At 33.0% G+C, this 20,555-nt stretch overlaps 1 protein-coding gene across 1 annotated transcript; it reads left to right on the top strand.

Annotated features, from left to right (window-relative positions):
• The first annotated feature begins 15,406 nt into the window (after positions 1-15,406).
• LOC111704001 (uncharacterized) lies at positions 15,407-18,353 on the top strand. The gene is made up of 4 exons (XM_023476104.1): positions 15,407-15,484; positions 16,496-16,631; positions 17,461-17,527; positions 17,842-18,353. Exons 2-4 carry the CDS (start codon positions 16,497-16,499, stop codon positions 18,117-18,119), a joined length of 480 nt encoding a protein of 159 aa, XP_023331872.1. The 5' UTR covers positions 15,407-15,484; position 16,496; the 3' UTR covers positions 18,120-18,353.
• The last annotated feature ends 2,202 nt before the right edge of the window (positions 18,354-20,555 follow it).

The raw sequence follows: 20,555 nt of genomic DNA, 5'->3' as shown, positions 1-20,555 counted from the left end.
AGGAAAGAATAAATACATATAATCTATTCATTAAACTTAATTTAAAACTGTTTTGTTATTTAGATTTTCTTGGTTTACCAAGTCACAACAGCCATTAAAAATTGTAAATGTATAGCTCCTCCTTTAAATCTTAATTGTGGACATTCCTCATAATATTGTTTAAAATATTCTCAAATTCAACTTGTCCGTTTTATAATTAATATCTTGTGCATCATTAAGAAACAGTTTTTCATTATATTACTTCGTAAAACTCAATCATCAGTATAGTTTACCTTGAATAGACACGGTGACTAACTAGAGCTAAATATGCCCGGACCATGTAGAAATACATTCAGTTACGTGTTAACCTTTCCAATTATTAAAAATAAAAACGTTTTCTTGAACTTGAAACGTTATTTAATAAAGGAACTTCGAGTTCTTGCCATCAAACTCAAACTGCCGACGCTGTTGCATTACACAAAATGTTATGCAAAAAAATACTATTAGTTTTTCTCTGCGATGCCCCCCCCCCGCCCTTTTGGGGTTAAAAGCACTAAATATAAATTAACTGAACAATATGCAATCCTTTAATGTTTTAATTAATTGGGTTAAAAGTATTATCATTTCACAGACAAGGCCTTGATATAATTTATGTAAATATAATTTTATTTCAGATAATTTATGTAAATATGGCGTCCAAAGGAACTGTAGTTTGCCTTTTTTAAAGAGAAACTAGCTTACGTGCTTGGCTATGCCCTTGGAATTTTCAAAAAAATCGAAACTTGAAAAAAAAGATTTTTGAAAAAAAAGATTCTTAAAAAAATCGTTTTTTAGCCTATATTATCCCCAGGGTATCCGGTTTCCCTAAAAAAATGTCAGCCAATTTGGTACAGCCATTTTGCCAGCTAACATAAGCAAATATATATATATATATATATATATATATATATATATGACTATGAGTGAAGAGCTTTATTATGTAAATATATATACAATAATATTTTGGTACAAAGTTTTAAATTGGAATTTGCAAGAAATTTTACCCTTTCACATACAAATAAATGACTTATTAGAAAGATATAAAGAAGAAAAAATATTTACTGTGAAAACAAAAATTAATGTTTGCCATTTGTTTCCCTTTAATAAAAATATTGATAATAATAAACACCCCCCCCCTCTTTTTTTCAAAGGAGGTGGGGGGGGGATTGGGATGTGGTCTTGCTCCTCAATCTGCGCCCTATGCTTTGGTCGATTTAATAAAGCACTCACAAGGTAACCGCAATGATTCTCATTGGTTAATTTCTGTGATGTAATGAACTGTGGTTGGCCCAGAATCTGTATCGTTTCAAAGTTTTTAGTTTAGTTTGCAACCACTAGGTGTCTCTTGAACTCTGCTTTTATCCTTTAAAAAAGCAAATATTTGGTCAGTTTGAAACTATTTGTATAAAAATATTATTTACATTACATATTTAAATATAAATAATGTCTAAAATCAAGTTTCTTTTAGAATTTTAAAGTCTGATATGGGTAGTTTAAAGATATATTACTATAAGAATCTCATAAACAATATTGCAAGCATCTAGATCATCTATTCTTGCTTTGTGTCATATTTGTGAAGGGCAAGTTATCCCCCCCCCACACATTGTGGAAAATTTTTAGGGTTTTAGTTGGTGCCGACAACTATTGTAATAATCTACATCAAAATGTAGATCTGGGTTACAAACCCTTTATGGCACGAAGGTATTTACTGTATAAATTATTGACCTCATAAATGTCACTCTAGTGATAACAATTATACACGGCATTTCTGGCAGGACCATTGTTTAGTTAAAAACAATTTTTATTAATTTCCAAGTTAACAACTTTTAAAATTTTAAATCTTTTAATTTATTCAAATTTCTTTTCAATTCAATTCTAAGAATAATACAATAGAATATTTGATTTCCCACAGTTCTAATCAGAATATTTACTATCATGCTAGAAGATCACTAACTCATGTACCTCCACCCCAAAAAAAGAAAACTTTTTTTACATTTATTTACACAAATTTTTTGGAAATTGCGTGCTAAATTCATGTTAGAAAAATTATATAAGATACACGAAAAACGGGGGGGGGGTCCCTGTTATTAAGCAGTAATAATGCGATGATAATTATATAGTAAACCCTTTCAAAAACAAATAAATAGACTTATTTTAGAAAGATATAAATTAAGAAAAAATTTACACTGAGGTGGAATATTTCATAGAGGGGGGTGCTGGGCATCCTACATAGCCGCGCCAACCCATACCCCTGTAATCGCCCTGAAAATTTTTTTATTGTGAATATAATATATAATCTATATGGGACTATAATATATCAAATAATTCTTATTTTACCATAAAAAATGTGACCTGCATGGAACCTTCTTTTTTTACTCATTTTACCAACATATTTCATAAAACTTCATTTCTTCAAAACTTCCCGACGCCCCCCCCCTTTCCCCAGCAGTGGCTACGCATGTTGCTCAATTGAAACAAGGTAAATGTGACCGCGAGAAGCTCGAACCACAGGAAAACTGATCCTTATTGGTTGAATCCTGAGTCGCATCGATCTGTGATTGGCTCTTCAGGCATGGGATCTAAGTTATAATTTAGTTGGTGACCACCAGGTGTCTCTCCATCTCCACTTTGATCTGTAACAAAAGTGTTTTGTCACTTTTTAACTAACTTAATTTTAAAAATTATGCTTAAAGTGAAGGTTGAAATGTCATTATAAATAAAGTCGTTTGAGTTTGAAGAAAATATAAATTAAAAATGTTGATACAAGTGATTCAAGTTTTTATATATATTTAATAATAGCAATTTCAAATAATTTCATAAGCCCCGCGACAGGAAAATGTCAAAAGACTCGTTCTGTTAATATGGCTGGGAATAGTGAGAACATCTCTCATCGTTAACCCTATATAATTACACAAGTCTCCGACGAATTCAGTATATCACATGACCATTGGCAAGATAGAAACGTTGTTGGTATGAACAACATGATTAGATACACTTATCAAGATATTCTTGGGAATAGTTCCCAGGAATTTCCAAGAATTTCCACAAATTTTGTCGACATTTTCTCCGGTTATTCTGCAGAATTGGTAGCAAGAAATTCATGGAATTGGTTACAAAAAATTCCTTAGATAGAGTTATGAAATTTTCCTCGGAATGGGTTACAAGAAATTCCTCGGAATAGCTGTCGACATTTTCACCGGATTTTCCTGTGAAAGATTCCTGGAAATTTCCGCGGATTTTCCGCAAAATTGTTTCGAAAAAATGAAAATTTATTTTCGAAATATTTTTTAAAATATGTTTCAGAAAACATTATCGGTTTTTACCGTTCGTTCACGGACTCTTCTCTTCTGTTAATTTTCGCAAACCTCCGTTTTGCTATTTACTTTAATTTAATTATTGAGCTCATAAATGTCACATATTGATGATAATAATTATACGGGCATTTTTGGCAGGACTATTGTTTAGTTAAAAAATTTTTTTTTATTAATTTCAAAATTAACAACTTTTAATTTATTTTGAATTTCAATTTATTCAAAATTCTTTTCAATTCAATTCTAATAAGAATGCGATACAATTTGATTTCCCACAGTTCGGAATATTAACTGTCAGAGAAGATTACTATAAGCTCCCTGCCCCAAAAACAGAACTTTTTTTCACATTAATTTATTTACACAAATTTTTTTTTGAAAATTGCGTGCTAAATTCATGTAAGTAAAACTAAATAAGATAAAATAACGGAAAACACAAAAAAGTTTTTAAACAGATTTTTTGACATTTTTGTTTAAATTGGTTTTTGAATCTGAATGTAACAATGTAAAAATAGGTATTTGAGGGAGGTATATTTTTCAGATTTTGGAAATTTCTCAAATGCCTGGGTATGATATCTGAATCCCTCCCGTGGAGTTATAAACCCCTGGGAAGGATATCTGAATCCTTCCAGTGGAATTTTAAACCCATTGGAAGGATAATTGAATCCCTCCAGTGGATTCATAAACCCCCAAGAAGGATATCTGAATCCCTCCAGTGGGATTATATACCCCCAGGAAGGATATCTGAATTCCTTCAGTGGAACTATAAACCCCTTGGAAGGATAACTAAATCCCTCCAATGGAATTATAAACCCTCGGAAGGATAACTGAATCCCTCCAGTGGAATTAAAAAAACCCCAGGAAGAATATCTGAATCCCTCCAGTGGAATTTTAAACTCTTAGGAAGGATAACTGAATCCCTACAGTGGAATTATAAATCCCTTGGAAGGAAAACTGAATCCCTCCTGTGGAATTATGAACCCCCAGGAAGGATATCTGAATCCCTCCAGTGGAATTATAAACCCCTAGGAAGGATAACTAAATCCCTCCAGTGGAATTAAAACCCCCTGGGAAGGACATCTGAATCCTTCCAGTGGAATTATAAACCCCCAGGAAGGATATCTGAATCCCTCCAGTGGAGTGATAAACCCCCAGAAAGGATATCTGAATCCCTCCAGTGGAATCATAAACCCCTTGGAAGGATAACTGAATCCCTCCAGTGGAATTATAAACCCCTAGGAAGGATATCTGAATCCCTCCAGTGGAATTATAAACCCATTGGAAGGATAACTGAATCCCTCCAGTGGAATTATAAACCCCTTGGAAGGATAACTGAATCCCTCCAGTGGAATTATAAACCCCTAGAAAGGATATCTGAATCCCTCCAGTGGAATTATAAACCCCCAGGAAGGACATCTGAATCCCTCCAGTGGAATGTAAATCACCCTGCCTAAAGTTTTAAATTGTAAAAAGCATTTTTTCAAACCCCTCCAGTGAAAAGAAAAGAATTCCCCCCAGAAGGATACCTGAATCCTTTCAGTGGAATTATAAACCCCTAGGAAAGATATCTGAATCCCTCCTATGGAATCATAAACCCCCAGGAAGGATTTCTGAATCCCTCCAGTGGAGTGATAAACCCCCTATGAAGGATATCTAAATCCCTCCAGTGGAATTATAAACCCCTTGGAAGGATAACTGAATCCCTCCAGTGGAATAATAAACCCCTAGGAAAGATATCTGAATCCCTCCAGTGGAATATCAAACCCCTTGGAAAGATATCTGATTCCCTACTGTGGAATAATAAACCCCTAGGAAAGATATCTGAATCCCTCCAGTGGAATTATATACCCCCAGAAAGGATATTTGAATCCCTCCAGTGGAATTATTAACCCCCAGGAAGGATTTCTGAATCCATCCAGGGGTATTATAACCCGCCTTGAAAGATATCTGAATCCCTCCAGTGGAATGTAAATCACCCTGTGTAAGGTTTTAAATTGTAAAAAGCATTTTTTCAAACCCCTCCAGTGAAAATAAAATCCCTCCGGTGGTCTCCAGTAGAATCGAAATCTTACTAGGAACTTCTTTTAGTCGAAATAAATACCTTAAACTTTTCCCAAAAATATTTGTCACAATAATTTAGAATAGTATTTCAACGAATATTTAATTTATCATGTATTTAATTTTAAAAAGAATATGAAAAATATCTGGCTTCTAAATATCAGGAATTTAAGGGTAAAACAGCTACTGCTATACTCATATACTTTATAGTAAGTATGGTCAAAAATTAGATTTTTCAGTGATGGGGTTTCTCCATTCCTTTTCCCCTCTAGTATTCACGAATACCTTTCCTTAAAATTCACCACTTTTTGTTTCCTTCCTTCCTTTTTTATTACTTTGTGCTTTCTAATGTATTAGTTAAAAAATAAATGTATTTATAAAATTTTTTCTTTTTATAAATTATAAAATTTCTAAACTATTATTATTTTAGCCGAAATATTTCTATCTTGTATCTATCTATCACTGAAACTGGATGGTTTAGATGATACACATTTTGGAATTCTTAGACATTTCAATATCAATATCGATAAAAATATCAATATCAATATCAATATCAATATCAATATCAATATCAATATCAATATCAATATCAATATCAATATCAATATCAATATCAGATATAAGTTCATTCATGAATGTTTATTGGGACACCCTGTATCATAATCTAAGTATGGTGTTTTCTTACGAAAATCATAATTTCTTCAAAACCATGTAAATAGCATTATCTTTCATATCTCATGCAAAAAATCGAATTGTTAATAAAAACAAATTTTAACCTTTAAAACAACAAAATAAATTTTAATCTAAAAAAAAACGACTTGTTTATACATAATCTTAAAAATTTAAAATCTATTTAAATGTATCCTTAAACTTAACTATTCAACGCGTTCCTTTGTATTTGAACAACCGTCCGAGTCAAAATTAGTGCACCGTCCTTTTTTTAAATGCAAAAAATGACAGAATTGGATTAATTTTAAAGAAACATATGTTTTATACTAACGTTGACAGATTATGTAAGATATGAAAAATGGATTGAAAACCTAACAAATTAATGAAAATGAAAAATCACTTAAACATAAAAATATTTAACTAACTGCAGTATCTATTCTTTCCTTGTCTGTATGCCTGGGTGTCTGTCTGAACCGATTGGGCCCAAATGTTGTGGGTGACCTCAAGTGACCCATGCAGGGAAGGTTTATGGAAGATAAAAATTTAAAGTCTTTTTGTTTTTGTAAAATTTTGAAAAAGTGCGAAAAAATATTAAGAAATCCGCAAAATAAAAGTTAAAATAGAAGATGGGTGCAAAGCTCATTAATAATCTAGTTGTTTAAATTTTAGAACTCATTACTGACCTATAAAATGTTTAAAATCTTCTTCTTTCTTCTCCCAATTAATTACCAATTAAATAATAATATTCCTAAACCTGGTAAATGATAGAATAATTGAAATACATAATTAAACCACCATAATGTAAATAGTTCAACTCCCCGGGTTCAATCTTTTCCGGTTCTAACTATCTATCTATCTATCTATCTATCTATCTATCTATCTATCTATCTATCTATCTATACATCTATCTATATATTTATCTATCTAACTATTGTTCTATCTTTATTTTTTCTTTCATTTTTCTTCCTTTCTTCATTTATTTCTTTTTTTCTAGCTATCTACATATATATTCACATGATCACGTGACAAATGTTTGTAAATATACGCACAAAGCGTCAGGCATGCGTGCTCATTCCAAGTCTAAAAACTAAATATACGCAGCACGATGCAAAAATACAATACATACTTCACTCCACGTTAAACTAAATTAAAATCTAATATGCCTTTAATTATTCATAACACCTCCTTTTGAGCGGGTTTGGTTTTTTTCAGTTTGAAAAAAAACTGTGCCATGGTCTATTGTTCAAAAATCTTTGAGCTTAAATGAGTTGTCTTTTGCTTCTTTTTCATTTAAAACATAATCCCCGACAGAAAGTATAAAAGATAAATAACGAAAACATTATGTTTAATTTGTCAAAGGAAATGAGTCTTTGTCACAAACTTAAATTTTCCTATCCCTATCTTTGGAACCTGAAATGTTGTAAGCCTTAGACTACTTGATATATCAGAATTTATAGTTTGAAATATCTAAGATTTACGACATAGGGTTGCAAAGATATACGAATTAGAAAATCATAGTTTTTGGCAAAGACTCAATTCCTTTTGATCTAAAGTGGCAGCTTGCTAGGACAAGGATCGAACAGTTAAATCAGAGCTATTGAGCTAAGAGAACAAAAATGTACTTAGCGTAAACTCAAAACCGGAGGAGCTAGGAGGTCACAAAGTTGTATAAGTAATGTTACATTCACTATACCTGCTCCATCTGTCTAGTTTGCCGTGAAATCTTTACAGTAAACTGGACACAAAAGCTGTTAAATGCATGTTTAACTCGGATTCGCAAATGCGGGAAAAGTGTAAGAGCTGTCCCACACTCAAACGCGTAAAAATTGCGCTAGAAGAGATGTTTAATCTTGTATGGCATGTAATCAACGTGAATCTTCACAAAGCCCGTAATCTCCGCAATTTATTATTCAAGAAGAGCCAAGGCACGCCCTCACATCACCTTAAATTATATCATTCTTTAAGAAAGATTCAAATGATAAACAAATCCCCCGCTCTCTTGTTTAAAAACAATTTTACTTGAACGTAACAAAAAAATCTATTCAATTACATTAAGAGTGGGGTCTGTAAAACTGTGGATTAGGAAGACGAAGTTTAAGCAATTTTATGCAAGTCGACATTTTCCCCAAACAAAAATTGTCATCTCGACCCACCCAATTTTAAGGCCTAATCGGTTCAGCCGCGATCACCTTGTTTTGAACACAAACCAACAATTAAACAAAACAAGCCAAATATATATTTATAAACACAGTTTTGAATATATGTCGCCTGTATACCTTGTAAGTTTTACCTTGTGTAGATCAATCAGTAGTTACTATTCAGTTTCATGCAGTCAGTCATTCCAGGCAGTAGGCTTTCAAACCAGGCAGTCATTCAAGCAACACTTGAGGCATTTTCTGAGCAGGATCCATGCATAATATGCAAAGTAAATCTTTGACAAAAGATTGAATAATTAGATATTTCTTTTATTTAATAGGAGGCATTCAGGGCTCTTCTATTGTAACAATACATTTGATGGATTTCTGAAATTTTTAAAATTTGAAATTTATATTTCGTGCGAAAATTTTTTAATTCATCAATAAAAACCTTTCTTTGGGTCATATGAGTTGCCATCCCCACACAAACTAATCGTTTTTTTGTAGTGTTGGAAAATATATTTGGTTACATACTAGAGTGTTGGAAAATATATTTGGTTACATACTAGAGTGTTGGAAAATATATTTGGTTACATACTAGAGTGTTGGAAAATATATTTGGTTACATACTAGAGTGTTGGAAAATATATTTGGTTACATACTAGAGTGTTGGAAAATATATTTGGTTACATACTAGAGTGTTGGAAAATATATTTGGTTACATACTTGAGTGTTGGAAAATATATTTGGTTACATACGAGAAATACTAGAAATTATATACAATTTTGTTTCTCAATTCCTCGTTCTTCAATAAGAGGAGCTATGAATATTGGATACTAGTTTGAGAGTCCAGCGTTGCACAGGGTACTTGTAGTTACTTCTGCCGTTTACTCGCGCGTGGTCATAAACTACGCTTATAGCTATGTGTCCCTATAAAAGTAGACCCACTCAACTTAGAATCTTAAAATTAAGCTAAGAACATTCCCGTGGTTCTTCTAAGCTCCACAATAAAAATGTCAAATCAGTCAAGGGGTACATGAGTTATGATCGGACAAACAAACAAACAGACAAATAGAGATTACAACTAAAAATATATTTAAACTAGCTTGGGAACTTAGCACTGACAAGGTTACTAAAAGTAACTTCCGCCGTTTACCCGCACTTAAATGATTTTACTGGTAAACTAAAATTTCACTACTAAAGTCGACCCACTCAACTTAGAATCTCAAACCTAAGCTAAGAAAATTCTCGTGGTTCTCCCAAGTTTCCCAATCAAATTTGAGGCAAATCGGTCAAGGGGTTCTTGAGTTCTTAAGTTACAAAAGCAAACAGAGCTTACAACTAATAACATATCTGAATGATTGAAAACGTGTCGGATTTTAATATAATAAGACATATTTTATTTTTGACTTGTACAAATTCTATTAAAAGCAATTTCCTTAAAATGTATGTAAAACTTAAATAATATGTAAATTGCTTAAAATGAATTTAACATATGTATTATCATTTATTTTAGTGTTAGCAAGCTTCATTATATAGACAAGAATACCTATAAAGATTAGTAGCGATCAAAAGCGATTATTTTTCGCCGTAAGCCTATACCCTCTTTCATTTTTCGCGAACACTCCCTTTAACAATATGTATAATCATATATTTAAGTGTTGGTAAGCTTTATTGTATGAAGAAGAATACCTATAAACAGTTAAACATGTGACTGCATGTTTGTTTAGCTATATTTATATCAGATTAGACAAACAGTTTATATTAAATCATAGAAGATTTAGACTTTAACGTTTTCTTGACGAAAAAGGTTCAGTCACGAACCTTTTTTAGATTGATTATACCCCCTATAGCTGAAAAAATAGTGCCTATGTCAAACTTTTTTAAAAGTTTAAATATCCCCCCCCCCCCTTACCATCCCCATCTTCAATTTTGGAAAAGTTCGTTATTTAGGTCAACCCCCCACTCCGCCTTTATTCATGCATTACATCTTCATGATAGAAACAAATCTCAAGAATACTAATTTTATTTAAACTTTCTTTAAAAATAAATATTAACAAATTATCTTTAAAAATTATTAAAAATGGCGATATTGGTATCAAAAGATGCGCCTAAATGGGCTCTTGCCAAACTACATGCTGTGCTGGGTGGACTCTACACATGGGTAGTCCAGAATGGACGGTACGACTGAATCCGTATACAGTGCATATTGTACCGACTCGGATCATGGAACTTTTAGAGTGGGGCGCAGCTAGTAAATAAAGTAATTTTGTTTTGTTTCGCTGTTGCGTGATCTACATCCACCACATATTGGATGTTTGTAGTCCAGGAGGACATTAGTTCCAAAACTTTTTTTTGTTCTACTCATCTTGGATTTAAAGATATATATATAGAAATGGGCCAAGTGTTATTTTTGTTACTAATATCCCCTGTAGTATTACAACAATTGAATTTCTTGTATTATCTCTTTAATCTGTGGTTTGACAGTTGCTGGCAGCATGCCAACTCAGAAACTCAAATCATCTTCGTTTTGCATAATTTGTATTAGAAATATATCTAGTTTTGTATAATTTGAAAATTTACAGTTTTTCCTTGTTTATGTGCATTGTATTTCCATGAAGAACATTCGCTGTCTCGAAAGTTAAATCTTAAATATACAATTATTAAAAGGAGTCGGGGCGCGCAGCGCCTAAAAATTCTAGTTTTATATTTTTCTTCTTCTTTTTCGGTTTCCCATTCTAATTCTTTACATTTTTACTTTGACTACTACTTGTACCTTGTAAAAAAAAATGTGCTGTTCTGCTCTGTAAATTTTAGCGTAAATCGAAGACGACAAAAAGGTCGTCAGTAAAATTAACAGTCCCAAAAGTACTTCGTGTCAAGTGTTTTTTTTATTTTTTTCTTCTTTTAACTTTTTTCATTTCTTCTCTTTTTACTGATCCCCATTTTTCTTTCTTTCTCTTTCTCTTTACGTCCCACTTTACTCTCCAACTACCCAGGGGTCACCTTCCATCCCCTCCTTCCATCCCTTCCCCATCTCCTCCCCATCCCCTCCCACATCTCCTCCCTCATCTCCTCCCCCATCCCCTCCCTCCACCCCTCCCTCATCACTCCATTTTTATATTCATAACCTTCCTTCTTGAATATAAATGAGAAGACTAAGATGTAAAAAACAGTAAAATATCCTAGATTCTGGTATTTAATCATGTGTATAGGAATATCCTAGATTCTGGTATTAAATCATGTGTATAGGAATATCCTAGATTCTGGTATTAAATCATGTGTATAGGAATATCCTAGATTCTGGTATTAAATCATGTGAATAGGAATATCCTAGATTCTGGTATTAAATCATTTTTATAGGAATAGTTAATTAGAATTTAGTTTTTTGCATGTTATACACAGTAGAACCCACACAGCTGTGGAAATGGAAGACGACTGCAGGTCTCAAGTTATGGTTTTAAATAGTCCAATGGGCATGGCACTCGTTTATTGTGCAGTGTGCTTACAGAAACATTTCACTTTATTATTTTCAAGCTTTCAATAAATCTTATGTTTCTTTAACAAAACAACATTTAATACAAATAAGATTGCTTAAATGTCATCTGTCGTACTTAGCTTAGGTCTCACTCATAAATTTAATCTATGTTGGTTGAATAAACAGTATAATCTATCTATTTTGTCTATTTAAAACTGTAAAATCTGTCTATTTTGTCTATTCTAAACTGTATAATATGTCTATTTTGTATGTTCTAAACTGTATTATCTGTCTATTTTGTCTATTCTAAACTGTATAATCTGTCTATTTTGTCTATTCTAAACTGTATAATCTATCTAATTGTCTATTCAAAAATGTATAATCTGTCTATTTTGTCTATTCTAAACTGTATTATCTGTCTATTTTGTCTATTCTATCGATTCTAAACTGTATAATCTGTGTTATGTTGTCTATTCTAAACTGTATAATCTGTATTGTATGTTGTCTATGCTGCTAATGGTTTGAGTAATGTGCTAAGACAGGTTTCATGTCCCTCATGTCAAGAATCCTTTCCGAAGAACTGACCCGGGCAGAGATTATATTCAAATCCTTCTATTTATGCGCATGCGCGGAATGCTGTAATGGGCATTCATGATATTCTAGGTGTCTCACGAACCATGACCTGTTCATAAACCCGAGTTTCTATATAAACTGGGTTCATAAACCCAAGTTTCTATATATACTGGGTTCATTAACCAGAGTTCCCATAATATACTGAGTTCATAACCAGAGTTTCTATATATACTGGGTTCATAAACTAGAGTTTCTATACATACTGGGTTCATAAACCAAAGTTTCTAAATAAACTGGGTTCATAAACCAGAGTTTCTATATATACTGGGTTCATAAATCAGAGTATCTATATATACTGGGTTCATAAACCAGAGTTTCTAAATAAACTGGGTTCATAAACCAGAGTTTCTATACATACTGGGTTCATAAATCATAGTATCTATAAATACTGGGTTCATAAACCAGAGTTTCTGTATATACTGGGTTCATAAACCAGAGTTTCTATATAAACTGGGTTCATAAACCAGAGTTTCTAAATAAACTGGGTTCGTAAACCAGAGTTTCTAAATTACTGGGTTCATAAACCAGAGTTTCTATATATACTGGGTTCATAAACCAGAGTTCCTATATATACTAGGTTCATAAACCAGAGTTTCTAATTAAACTTGGTTCATAATCCAGAGTTTCTAAATAAACTGGGTTCATAAACCAGAGTTTCTAAATAAACTGGGTTCATAAACCAGAGTTTCTAAATAAACTGGGTTCATAAACCAGAGTTTCTATATATACTGGGTTCATAAACCAGAGTTTCTAAATATACTGGGTTCATAAACCAGAGTTTCTATATATTCTGGGTTACCCTAAAAGAATGAGACGGTAAACACAGCGTAACATATCATACATGATGATTACAAGGTTAAATTAAATATTTTGTCTTTTAATTTATTTACTCGGCAACAAAAGAAACCAGTCGACAGTTGCAGAGAATCATGACTATAAGGAAACAGTAATAAATTTATAAGTCGTCTCTTAAGTCTCATCCTTTGTGGGTGACTCTGTATTATATAGTATATTGGATGTTTTCTGAAAAAAAACGGCAATGTCTTCCTTAGTGCTGCTCATATAAAGTTTGAAAGGGTACGCTTGTGAATTGGACAAAGTGTCACTTGAAATACTCCTACAGTCCCTTTAATTTTATATCTAACACGTGAGCATTGAGATTAGTTATTTGTCGAGAAGAGGAGTGGTCAAATACTGGTTTTGTAAGTTCAAGGGAGGAGAAATACAGTTTATAGATTCAACCCCCACCTCTCCATGGGATGGGGTGAAGAGCCGCCATGAGCCCCGTGAAATGACCTGCAGAGCCTTCTTACAGCCCCATCTTCGTGCCTCTTATAAGTCTCCAAGCCTCCATATTTTAATATCCGATGTATTTATTTTTTAATTTACCTTGTATTGCTCAACCAACCAAAAATCCAATATATCTCTTCTTTAGTAGAATCCACAAAAGATTAAAAATCGTTTAATCCACAAAGATTTAATATTAATTCTTTCAATTGGCTTAACTATAACTAAATAGTTTCAACAAAATTTAGATAAAGCTGTGTTTTATTAAAGAAAAACAGATTTTAAATAATTATTATCATATATATTTTTTTTGTAATATGACTTCAGATAATAGGCTTTAACGGGCCAAACTGTATACTCGCATTGAGATGAAACAAAAAATTAAAAATTAATGAATTTTGTCCCCACTATGATTTAAAGGATGGTGGATCTTTCGACATACGAAAGTCCAGTATATTCCACTTCTGACTTACGCCAAATCCGCATACTACACATCCGACCAACTAGCACGTGGTTTTACAGCTGCTAATATAGACTCGTGGCCGCGGCGCTCGGCTCTATTTTTTTGGAGTAGAAATGGGTAGTAAACTATATAGCTAGGAGACCTATATTGGTATTATCATCTAACCTACTGTATCCTGCTCTATAGCAGAGTAGAACTGGGTAGTTAACAATATAGCTAGAAGACGTATATATTGATATTATCATCTAACCTACTGTATCCTACTCCATAGTAGAGTAGAACTGTATAGTTAACTATATAGCTAGAAGACGTATATATTGATATTATTAGCTAACCTACTGTATCCAGCTCTATAGTAGAATAGAACTGGTAGTTAACAAGATAGCTAGAAGACGTATATTGATATTATCAACTAACCTACTGTATCGTGCTCTATAGCAGAGTAGAACTGGGTAGTTAACAATATAGCTAGAAGACGTATGTATTGATATTATCATCTAACCTACTGTATCCTGCTCTATAGTAGAGTAGAACTGGGTATTTAACAATATAGTTAGAATAGATATTGATATTATCATCTAACCTACTGTATCCTGCTCTATAGCAGAGTAGAACTGTAACGCTAGAACATATATATTGGTATTATCATCTAACCTACTGTATCCTGCTCTATAACAGAGTAGAACTGTATAGATAACTATATAGCTAGGATATATATATTGGACATTGGTATTATCATCTAACCAACTGTATCCTGCTCTATAGCAGAGTAGAACTGTATAGATAACTATATAGCTAGGATATATATATTGGTATTATCATCTAACCTACTTTATCCTGCTCTATAGCGAAGTAACTCTGTAAGTAAATTATATAGCTAGGATATATATTGTATTAACATCTAACCTACTGTATCCTGCAGCTATATAGCAAAGTAGAATTGTTAGGCAGATTTCTGGAAGCTTGGTGTTGTAGACATGAGAGTGTCAGCGCTACTAAAGGTCTATAAAAAACATTAAATTAGACGGTCGTCATAATACTGTGCAAAAGGAGTTTTTTTTCAATTAGAACCATAGATATCTTGGTATTTTTAAAAGTTACTGCAACTTTGAGAAAGGGCGGGTAAAAAGGAATATCTTTGATGAATGAATCATTTTGTTCAAATTGGCATATTCTACAACAAAAATAAATATTAAAAATAATAAAATTTGCTCCGCACCAATTGTTATCCTTTTGTTCTTGTTTTAAAAAGGAAAAAGGGAGATTGCAAAAAAAATAAACAAATTCATAACAAATTTTTTAGAAAGTAAAAATCCTGTTTAAAAAAAACTTAGTAAGCAGTTTTTCAAAGTTTTGATAAAAATCTTTTTATCTTTTTTGTTGCTTTTAAATTTGGAATCTTTAGTCAGTTCTTCATCTACTCTGCACCTTACAGGTTTTTAAATATATCTATAAAGAATTAAAGCTAAGTACAGCAGCAACTGTAAGCGTACCTTAATGTCACCCTCCATGCAAAGATGACAATGCCTGATTCACAACGTTACCCTTAACAGCTTTGTGTGATCAAGTATGAATTAGATATTGATGTTTATAATTTTGAAAAATGACAATTTCCACATTTTTGATCAGATAAAGGTTTCAATAGGGCATTGCCATCTTTGCATGGAGGGTCACTTTACATTTAACTTACAGTCTTACTAACAAATAGAATAATAGTTTGGGGCTCGTATATTATAACTTTTTTTATCCACCCATCAATTGTTAAATTAATGAATTAGATATTAAACTTCATTATATATTTCACGAACAAATGTTAATACATTTTAACAGCCTTCCCCACCGGTTAGAATTTAAATCACTGCCTGTCTACCGCTCCGTGGTTAAAATCCTTAATCACCGATTCAAATCTTCTTGAATCTTTAACTTTGAAGCGATTTAAGATTTGAACCGGCGGCGGGAGGTAGTTTAGCGACGTAGCTCAAATTCATTTAATTCGGTCCCAGGTCGGTCAGCAAGTTTAAAATCAATATTTTTTTTTCAATTGACTTTTTTCTTCAATTTCTCATTTATGAAATTCTGTTTGTTGATGGAAATTTGCCCAGCCCTATTAGAAATAGGGTTTCCAGCGAAAAGGGTAAATCGTTTCGCGAAATTTTTTTTGCCGAAAAATCTCTTTTTTCACGAAATTTCGCTTTTATCTGTTTCGCGAAAAAATGCAAACTTTTTGCAAAATAAAAAAATGCGAAAATTCCGCGAAAAATTTGCGAAAAAATGCAAAAATTTCGCTGGGAATAAATGGGAAAATTTTGCAAAACATACGGAAGAGAAACTATTAATTATGATATATAATAAAGCAAGTTTTTTTGCGTAATTAATTGTAGCAGCTATTATGGTTTTCTTGGAATTATTTTACTCTGATGCCCAGTCCTATAACTATGTTAAATAGGATGGGTATCCTGGCTATAATGATGTTGTTGAGTTTAAACCAGCTGGTTACTGGACAGTCATCATGTTCTTGTGTAAACTGTAAGAAAATATTAGCTGGGCCTCATGCTGGAACTTATATATCCATGGGATCTCAGGAAAACATTTTAAATTTTAAATTTCAAAGTTTTACAAAATTCCATTTTTAAAGACAGATTATAGAGTTGCGAGAAGTCGTTAAACTTCCTACCGCCGGTTCAAATCCTGAATCACAAGTAAAGTAAAAGTAAAGATTCATTAAGATTTATATAATTAGTTGGAGAGTGAATCGGTGAACTAGGAATTGAACCGATGGTATAAACATTTATTACTTAAAGCTTAGATTATTTGATCTAATAGAATTCATAACTTGAAATATCTAAGGTCTACGACATTGGGTTGCAAAGCTATAGGAATGGGAAAATTAGAGTTTGTGGCAAAACATTAATTCGTTTTAAATCATCATTAATATGTATTTTTCATAAAGTGTGAAAAAACTAAATGAAAAATATGAGTTATAAGAAGTCAAGAATGTAATGCAAGGACAATTAATTGCAGTTGTGTATACTCTGCGTACATATTGAAACCAGTTCTCTCTGGGCGGAATTTGTAAACAAGAATAGATGCCTCAGTGTTCGTTTAGTATCCGAGGAGGTTAAAAGCATTGATTTTTGATAATTTTGATAATTCACATAATCTAGTTTACTATGACCAGAATATTTCATTGATTATTTATGTGAAAGGCTTCGACATCCGTCTTGTGTTTACATTACCGCCCAGTGACAGTGCACTGCAGTACAAAAGATGCGTACACCTCTGAAATAACTTTCCTTGCATTAAATCCTTGTAAGAAGTCATATCATTGCTATTAAAATCGGAAAGCTTTGAATTTGTCTTTCCTGATAAACAATTGTACTTGGTACGGAGTTTATTTAAAATCTTGTTTAGTCTGAGACTGGAGGCTGTTTGTATAGAAACTATGAAACCCGTGTTATCCTCCGTGCATGTGATTCAGGTCTATATAAGTTATATGCCTTTAGCTGGTTAGTTTCTGAGTCGTTTTTATCTATATTTTCTACCGAGGTTAAAATTCTGCATAATGTAAAATAAAATTGTTTTTTAAAATTTTTATACCAAACATTTTTATTTTTACACTATGTCAAATATTGATCCTGACAGAAGATATATGCAAAAAAAACAGCCCCAAAACGATCAAAAAAAAGTGTTAAAACGATTTTTTTAAGGATAAAGTTTATAAAAGCAAACATTAACACATAACACAGTTTTAAATATTTTTTAAAAACGATTCCAAACGATTTACAACACTAGGTCCAAGTCCCAAGCAGGAATACCAGCAGTGTACTGATACAGCACCAACATCATGCATAAACCCTCCTGACTTCACCAGCTTTGGATATACAAACCGAACCTGGGACGGTAGCTTGGCCATGGGCGCTGTTGCCAGCTACTTCTGCGCACCACCTAAGACCATTATTGGCTACAATGGAACAGCTACTTATAACATCTTTTGCGCTGCTCAGTTCTTCCCAAACTGGCAGGGCTGGATGAATTCTATGATTACGGTGTCTATGCCTGTATGTCAGTGAACAACAAAGTAATTGAGTCTTTGCCACAATCTTAAATGTTATAGTCCCCATATCTTTTCAGCCTGATGGTGTAAAGCTTTAATATTTCAAACTTGTTTAATCTAACAGAAAATATAGCTTGACATATCTAAGGTTTATGGCATTATATATGGAATTAGAAAATCTGAGTTTGTGGCGAAAACTCAATTCCTTTAGATCTTAAACATTTTATAAATTGGTAATAAATAATTTTTGTAAAGCATAACCGTATATGAATAGTATATGAAGCAAGCTAGAAGAGAATAACACGAAACTAAGTGAAGTGTTCCCCAGCTCTTATTATCAGAAAGTCTAGTAAATTCAGAAAAATCAAAATTACAAAAATTTTCTTTGCAATTATGAACAGATATGATAAGGAAATCCATTAAATTTGTATATTCCCAAAAATTCTGTTTTTTATAATTGAACAAAAAGTTAGTAATTTTGAAGTGCTTCCAGCTTAAGTTAGTTATTTCGAAAAAAATATTAAGGATTTTCAAATAGCGAAAGAATTGTAGATTATAGTTGTACAGGTTATCATTAGAACTGGACTGAATTAAATATTTTATCTGCAAACTAATTATTTAAAAAAATGGCTTCTGTAGAGAATTTTTTAGAATTCTTAATCCAGCCTTGCATTAACAATTCTAATTTGTTTATAAAAATAACTTTAAAGTTTTGCACAGAGTAGATTAGAAGATAAGGAAGGGAAAAGAGTCACTTTAGAAAATTAAAAGAATAGATAGACATGGATACAATACTGCAGTTTATAAGTTATGTTTATTGGCCCAAGGAAATCTTAACCATAATTAGAAGTGTTCAATGAGTCTATATTTCGTCCAAATACTTTCTGACTAAGGATTCCATCGTGCTGGGGTTTAATTCAAAACATTTAAGGAATTTTTACCTTTAGAAGACTTCAAAAAAATTTGTGATGTTATCCTACTTCAAAATTGTATGCTCGAGAAGTTTGAAATCATCTCTCCGGGCCAGATTAGCAGGTTCAGACTGGTTCTCGCTCTAGTTTGAGAGCTACTCCAAAGGATGACACCGGCCTCTCAGTTCCCAAGGCTGTGTATGGATCACCCTTAACCTTGCCTGGAGAACTAGCGGATGTTCCTGAACTGCCTCCTGATACCTTCCTAAAGAAGTTGAGAGAGCCATTGATGGTTTCTCCGTTCCTCCGCCTCATCATGTTCGTCCAGTTTCTCTGTCTCAGCTCCCTGCAGCCCTCGTCGTTTGTTTTTGTTCATGAAGAGAAGTTCAACGAACCCTGGCTCCAGGTTACAGAGGACCTTATGTGGTAATTGATGGGCAGAGGAGATACTTCTGCCTCCAGATTGGTTCCAAGCAGGATTCAGTTTCAGTTGATCGCCTGTGTTTAGTTTACCTCCGCCTCGACGAAGATCTTGCCACCAACCAGTGGCGTTTACTCCGCCTTCCTCCGCCAATAATGCTTGAATACCCAAGAGAGTAAGGTTTCAAATCGTCCCTCAGGTTCTTCCGCCACATGAACCTGTACGTCGAAATTCTTACAGGTCCTCGAAGAGATAGAAGAATCTGCTCCATCACTTCTCCGCCGTTCCTTCTGGGGGGACCACTGTGGCGGTTATGAAAATCGCCTTCTATCCTGAGACTCTTATCGTTATTTAGTCGACTGCTAAATTGTTCCATCAATCAATAGATTTATCAGTGCTTGATTCGTCACTAAAACGTAAACAGTCACCTCTTCACCATCATATATATATATCATATATATACCGATCCAGCAGATTTAGCAACAACAACAACCAGCTCCCCACTCTTCTTACAGAATTCCTGGAAGAAAACAAAGAACATATTTACTCCCGCCGTTTTTACCCTCGCTTGGTCTTAACCCTATCTCTGCTGGGGTACTTAAAAACCAGGATATGCAGGGGGGGGGGGTCAAATTGACCCCCCCCCCCCTCTAAATCCCATATTTGATGTCCAAATATGACAAATGATACATTATTGGAAAGCTCTTGTGCTCTACTTTTAGAATCTGCAAAAAAAATTGCAAATTTGCAAAAATTGAATTTTTTATCGCAAAATCGAGTTATAAAGTAGAAATGTTTGCAAAAAAAATTTGTCCAAAAAATGAAAAACTATATGTTTTTGAAAAGATTTTTAACATGCCATTTAAAATATGCAAAATTTTTTGCAAAATCTTAAATAACCTGATTTTTAATCAAGAAAAACTAAAAATGTGCAAATTTCCTTTGACAGGTTGTTTGCAAAAAATTTGCAATTTTTCTTCGGAAAACTTGTGCAATTCGTTTTCTTATGTCAAAGGCTTTCCAAAAAGCTAAATTTGGAAAGTGGGTAAAAACAAAGATTTAGTTTGTTACAGGAAAAAGCAGTCATTCATCAGGCAGTGTGCCTGAGGACTCAGGCACT

The sequence above is a fragment of the Eurytemora carolleeae genome, unplaced genomic scaffold (genome assembly GCF_000591075.1).
Source record: "Eurytemora carolleeae unplaced genomic scaffold, Eaff_2.0 scaffold565, whole genome shotgun sequence".
Lineage (NCBI taxonomy): Eukaryota > Metazoa > Arthropoda > Copepoda > Calanoida > Temoridae > Eurytemora > Eurytemora carolleeae.
Note: the sequence above shows the minus strand (reverse complement) of the source record. Positions and strands in the feature narration are given on the sequence as shown.

Coding starts and splice junctions, on each gene's coding strand:
- LOC111704001 (XM_023476104.1), top strand. CDS start 16,497: ATGGGTATCCTGGCTATAATGATGTTGTTGAGTTTAAACCAGCTGGTT. Junction 16,632..17,460: donor ATATATCCATGGGATCTCAG/GAAAACATTTTA, acceptor AATCTTGTTTAG/TCTGAGACTGGAGGCTGTTT. Junction 17,528..17,841: donor CCTCCGTGCATGTGATTCAG/GTCTATATAAGT, acceptor TTACAACACTAG/GTCCAAGTCCCAAGCAGGAA.